This window comes from Pundamilia nyererei, unplaced genomic scaffold (genome assembly GCF_000239375.1).
Source record: "Pundamilia nyererei isolate P.nyererei 1_Seehausen unplaced genomic scaffold, PunNye1.0 scaffold00251, whole genome shotgun sequence".
Classification (NCBI taxonomy): Eukaryota; Metazoa; Chordata; class Actinopteri; order Cichliformes; family Cichlidae; genus Pundamilia; species Pundamilia nyererei.
Genome location: NW_005187652.1, coordinates 77266 through 83674, shown reverse-complemented (window position 1 = coordinate 83674; position 6409 = coordinate 77266). Strand labels below are relative to the sequence as shown.

The window sequence follows — 6409 nt, the reverse complement described above, 5'->3', positions numbered from 1 at the left end:
GTGTGTGTGTGTGTGTGTGTGTGTGTGTGTGTGTGTGTGTGTGTGTGTGTGTGTGTGTGTGTGTGTGTGTGTGTGTGTGTGTGTGTGTGCTGCACAGTGCTATTCAGTATCCTGTACACAGCTTCTTCCACAAAAACTGGGCTCTGAGTAACAAAAAAGGAGAATTGAGGATTGTTTTCATCTTAGTCCAAAGAAGAAATAGAAGTGGTGAGATGAAATATCATTATGCACATGTTTCTGCTTGGCATTATTCGCAGAGCAGCTGTCTGTCTCTTAATATGATTGCATGTATTTGTACTTCTGTTGTAGTAAATAGTGTTAGCTACTTATCATGTATGCAGGGGGATGAATAATAGGACTTCTCTGCCTCACTGTTCCATGTAAATGTCAGATCATGAATATGATTTACTGGGTTAGTGCTCATAACTGGTATCCTGGTGCACATCTTATCACAGTCACAGAGAATGGAGCCCTTTGGCCAATAAAGAAAATAATTAAGTCAGTTTGTGTCTTAGTTATTTCTTTATTGGTTGTGATAGTTCTTTTTAGTATTTTTTGAGTTATTTGAATGAATTTATGTAAAGTCTTCAGGTATGTATACAGTTTGTATGCAGTGTATTCAACTGAGCACTGCAAACAAGCCGGATGGTCCCACTCTTCTTTAACCCAGAGGATAACAGCGTCCATGTTTTCCTAAAAGAATCTCAAATTTAGATTCATCTGACCACAGAACAGTTTTCCACTGTGTCTGTGAAGTTTTCCACTGTCTATTTTAAATGTGCTTTGATTCAGAGAAGCTGGGATCATCTTCACATATGTCTTTAACCTGTATCTGCAGTTGGCACAGTGAACTTTGATTTCCGGAAGTGTTCCTGTTGTGTGTTTTTAATGCACTACTGCTGGGGGCCAGAAGATCACAGGCATGCAATATTAACTTCTTGATCTTATATCTTATGCACAAAGATTTCTCCAGATTCCCTGAATCTTTGAATGGGATCTTCTGACTCTTTACAATTTTACAATGAGCAACATTATTTTGAAATTGTTCCAAAATTTGCAGATTAAAGTTTTTGCAGACTGGTGAACCTCTGCCCATTTCAACTTCTGAGAAACTCTGCCTCTTTAAGATGCCCTTTTTATACAGATAAGTATAAAAAAGTGAGAGTACAGACTCTGTCAGGGATGCTGTCTTCATACAGAGTCATGTTACTGACCTGTAGACAATTAAACTAACTAATTATATAGCACGTCTCCAAGTATTTCTTTTTAGAACCAGTTACTTTTCCAGCCTTTTGTGGCCCCATCCCAAAATTTCAAAATGTGCTAATCACTTTTGTGAAATAATAACTCATCAAAGTTTAAATATTTGATGTCTTCTATTGTGAATAAAGTGTGGATTCATGAGAGGACACATTATTGCATTCTGTTTTGATTTACATTTTACATAGCATCCCAATATTTTTGACTAAATATAAGACACTACACTGGCAAATGTGACATAAAGTGAAAATCCCTTAGAGAAAAACAACCTGGGATTGTAAAGATGCTATTACAAAAAAGATCAGCACTGCACTTATCTGTTCATTTTCACTTCATAATGTAGGCTTTGCATGATCTCTGTTTTCCTATCAGCAATCACATTTAAGAATATGATTCATAATATTAGACATTTCTGTAGCTTGGTCAGGCCTCACAGGAATACTTCATTAAAGCACTTACTCACTTTTACAATCCCCTCCACTCCAGCCTTGACGGCACTCAGTACAATACTTCCCATTCACGAAGAAGTCATCATTAGCTCTCCATGTTCCATTGTTGCAGGTTTTACAATTCTCAAATAGACTGCAGCCTGGAGAGAGACAACGGCAGAGCAAAAAGTAATAATCGAAAACATTTTTTAAGATAAATTGGAACTCCTAGTCATTTGCAGTATACCACAACAGCTCTGATATTTTTTCACAACAATATATCATGTAATATGTTTTGTTTAGAAAAAACAGAAAAGGACAAGAATTTACCTGGATGAACAATACAGGGGTCACATTCATCCAGGACATTGCGGCAGCAGGGAACAGTGTAGCCTACCCTTGTGCCTTTTGATGGACACCGACACTGGATCAGGTGGTACTCACAACACGGGCGACACATCACGTTCCACTGAGAGCTCGGGCAGTTGTCTCCCCTCAGGGCTGTGAAGGAAAAGGAAAATATTTAGATTTTAAATCTAAGAGCTGCCAGTGGAAACCTCAGCATAAGTAAAATAAGTAATCGTAAATTATGTGTTTGTGATTGTAGAAAAATAGTCAACAGTACCAACAAGTCCCTTTCAAATATCGTCTGATGAGGCAGATCAAACTTCCAAGAACATATCACATGACGGAATGGCACCATATTGATCTTTTACAGCAGGTAAAAAACATCAAAATCAAACAGGGCTATACGAGTATACAGTGTGTGTACACCAAATCTCAGTTTGCCCTTGTTTAACCTCCTAGGACCTGGCATCCACATATGTGGCCATCACATTTTGACCAAAATACTAAATTTTGCTCTACAAGGGCCTGATATCCACTTACGAGGACATTATACTGCTACTGTTCTATCGAAATTTTAAACAAATATCCTCATATGTGGCTCTCATTTTTCTTAGAAACAAAAATTAGGTAAAAAAAAAATAGGTAATTTTGTTTTTACATTCATCAGGTCCCAATATGCCCAAAGATCAAAGAGAAATTAAAAATGCATGCTGTGGAAGAGTTTGGGTCTTAGGAGGTTAAACCTAGTGTCACATTGATGCTGATCACATTGAGCAGCTTGAGAACGATCCAAATACATCCCAAAATCCAATTTATGATGCTTCATTTGGAGCACTAATGAATATACCTGCTGTGTAATGGTAGTTTTCTCTCAAACAGAAAACTGCAGTCAATCAGTGAACATGTTTCTCAGGTTATAGCTCCCAAAGGGCAACAAACAATTACAGCTTTCCCAGGTTTAATTCTACTCACAAAGGCAAATGAATTCAACTGTAAAAGTATCCCAGCTTTAGTCACTGGTATGCCTGATATCTGCATCTGTGTACGTTTTACTCTTGTTTCAGTAAGCCACACTGAGTGCATAGCATGAAGTGACTGAAGTCTCAGATGAGCAGAAGAAGTGACTCATAGTTATAAAATAACTCCACAATTAGTCAGCAACTCAGTCAGCTGGCTTATTTCTTGTTAAAACTTTTTTTCCCCATAAAGACACAAAAGTTCACAAAGACGGTCTCATTGGGATTTTAGAATCAGAATATAATGTATTTTACTTACCGTGTGTCCAGCCCATTAGACACAAACTGAGATTTAGGAAGAGGTGGAAGATTAGGGGGACGCTCTTTGTGAGGAAAGGAAGCATGGTGGCTGCCAAACAGCAAGAAACCTCCCGAGAAACTTCAAGAAAGGAACAAAAGCTTGATGATATCCACAGTATCCTGGTCTGTCTGAAGTGTAACTGGCTATAGACGATTCATTTTCCTGTGTTAGCACGGTGGACGGAAATCTTTAACCCATTCCTTCCGTTGTGCTCTCATCTTGTGAAAGATTGCATTTGGTCTGAAGTTGTGCACAACTGTACTGGGTCTGCAAGCAGTTCCTGTTCCTCTCCTCTTGTTATGAGTCCGGTGTGTGCGCTGAGTAAGAATGGAAAAATATTGGCAAAGGTAGTGGAAAGTGCATTTAGTGGGAATAAAAAGACGATAATGAGAAGAACAGCGGAAAGTGATGAAGAAAGTGCAGGCAAAAAATATCCATCAAGTCCAGTGAGGAAGGTTTTTAAGGGAATCTTTCTGAAGCTGCAAGTTAGACACTCAAAACCAGTTGTTTTTGCACAGAAACACTTCATGATACAATTGCAGATTTTCATGTGCATCGAGCCAAATGCGTTTACTGATAGTTCATCATGCACCAGCTGTCATACTAGACGTGACAGCTTCACAACATCTTGGAAAACGAATAACAGATGTACTCTCTAAAGTTGTTATGAAATGTTTATGTGCCTGAAGCTATGAGGCTGACAGCTCATCACCGCCTACTTTATGTCCAAGGTTTCTTTTCCATCGCCTAAGCTTTTAGTATTTCCATATTTAAGTATCTGTTTTCATGCTTTCCCTTACAAGCAGGGCGTGAACAGACAATTTGAGACTTTAAAAGACATGAGGTAAACTTGTTGTGATACCTAATATTCTAGATATTACAACAAATTTAACATTGCTATTAAATTCTTTTTGTTCTTTTTTCTTTTTTTTCTAAATGAGTTAGAGCATTGAAATTATTCATCTTGAAGATGTGGATTATGTTGCCTTTCACTTCTTTTATTTTATAAATAACAATAACAAAAAAACATGGTTTCATCACATATGTTGATATTAAGTTGATCTACAGTACTTTGCATAGATTTTACATGTCATGTTTGAATTTTTTATGTTCCTTTTAGTCGCTGTAATGGTTTTTGTATAGTTGTCTGTGGGACTTTTCTGTTGTTTTTCGTTAAAACGTTAAATAGACTGGCCTAAGAAAAGCTCAGGAGAGATAGCATTGGAACCTTTTAAAATTAAAAATAAGTAAACTACGCTTTTATTTTTGAAAATCTAACTCACTGAGGGGTTTTATTTTGAAAATCTGATCCATTTCGGATGATCAAATTTATTTTCTAAAGTTAACTTCGGGTTTTCTAGCTTTACAATTTCACACCATTAAAGCAAACAGTTAACATTTAATATGTAATTTGAGTCTTTTATTTTGTAATTCTGAACATCCTGTAAGTATGCCTCAGCTTTTAGTCTTAAAAATAGAAATGTGGTAAATTGACACATACTTACACAGGACGTTTCTGCTCTAAATCAGTGTTCAAAGTGCGTTGTACTTCTAACATGATTCACCGAATTGCTTACATTCATAATTTTTTTTTCTATGCCCAAGCGATTTTATCTAACATTCACACAGTCGTAAGTCGTAAAATGGCTGCGCGTCAGGCAGATTTGGACCCAGACTCAGGACCCCTGACACAAGGAATTAACTTCAAACTCAGCTATAGTCCTGGAAAATCACAGGAAACAACCCAAAACATACACAGAGCAGGGAATTAGCAGAACAAACTGAAAACCTGAAACCATGTCACATAACCACGAGGGAGGACACAACAAAGGGAAATGCACGATTCAGACAATAAATACACACCAGATACCGAGTACAGGAAACAGGTGAGAGACGAGCTAACACTAATCACAGAGGATGAGGCAAGGAAGTAGAACTAAATACAAAGTGAGATTGACAGAAGAAATTACTGGTACAGAGACAGAAAATCAAACAGGAACATTGGGAGTAGCTCAGTTCAGTATCTGGACCAAGACATGCAGAACAGAGGAGCTGGAGATCCAAACACCAACCTTTCAATTGGTAGCCGACCAGCTCTGCTTTCTGAGCTCTAAACTGAAGGCTTTTGTTTTTAAAATCTCACTCATTTTAAAATAAACTGGTGGCTTTTAATTTGAAAGTTTGAAAGGCTGCTGCTCCCTATTGTCACTGTTTTCTATCGTTCATCAGCATATCTGTGTATAAGGCAGACATGGGAAGCTTTAAAGTGTAAATATCAGCTTATATACTTGGAGTTGTGATGATTTGCCTTTAAACTGAAATATATCAACTAAAGTTAGATAACTTACTCAAAAATATAAGCATTTCTGTTTCCCACACATTATGTCTAACCTCAAACTTGCAGCCAGTCAGGGATGCTGGCAGGCTGGAGAATAAATAACTTTAAATTGGCTGAAATGTGTCAAAGTCCATTTCAAGCAGCTCCATGTATATCGGTTATTTTGAAGATCTAAGGCTTTAACAACTGGTTTGGCTTCACATACAGTATATGCTGAGATTTGAAATGTCTGAGACTCTGTGGTGTCAAGGTTATCATGGATGACACATCCAATATTTAATGTTGCAGGTTGTATATATCGTTAATGTATTATATTAATTTTCATAGAAGTGTTTAAAAAGAGAATGAGCTGGAAATACACGTATATCCAAATAAGCTACACAGGGCTATTGTTTCTATAAATGTGATTATATTTAGCTTAATGAATCAGGGCTTTCTCTTATAGATACATTTGCATGACTTGATGCACTTGTGCACAGTTTGGTCCAGTCAGCAAAAAGTTTGTCAACATTAACATTTAGTGAATTAAACTCATGCTGATTCTTATATTAGTTCTACGAGAAGGCTGCCACACAGCCAACTCACAACAAGTTTGACAAGCTTAAATTTCTTGACAGTAGGAGTTATTCGATAAAATCCAGTTCATCTTGTTGCAAAAGCAATGGGAGGTCCAGAGAAGGTCCACTGCCGGTTCAGATAGAGGGGGAGGAGGTGGAGG

General features: G+C 37.4%; 1 protein-coding gene across 1 annotated transcript in view; it reads right to left on the bottom strand.

The window, feature by feature from the left end:
• Positions 1-3628, bottom strand: part of pamr1a (peptidase domain containing associated with muscle regeneration 1a) — a 13610-nt gene extending 9982 nt beyond the window's left edge. The window contains exons 1-3 of the mRNA XM_005749616.1: positions 3312-3628; positions 2019-2189; positions 1724-1849 (exon numbers count right to left, since the gene is read on the bottom strand). Coding sequence (XP_005749673.1) covers positions 1724-1849; positions 2019-2189; positions 3312-3396 — 382 coding nt within the window. The 5' untranslated portion in view covers positions 3397-3628. The remainder of the gene's footprint in view (positions 1-1723; positions 1850-2018; positions 2190-3311) is intronic.
• Positions 3629-6409: the final 2781 nt, after the last annotated feature.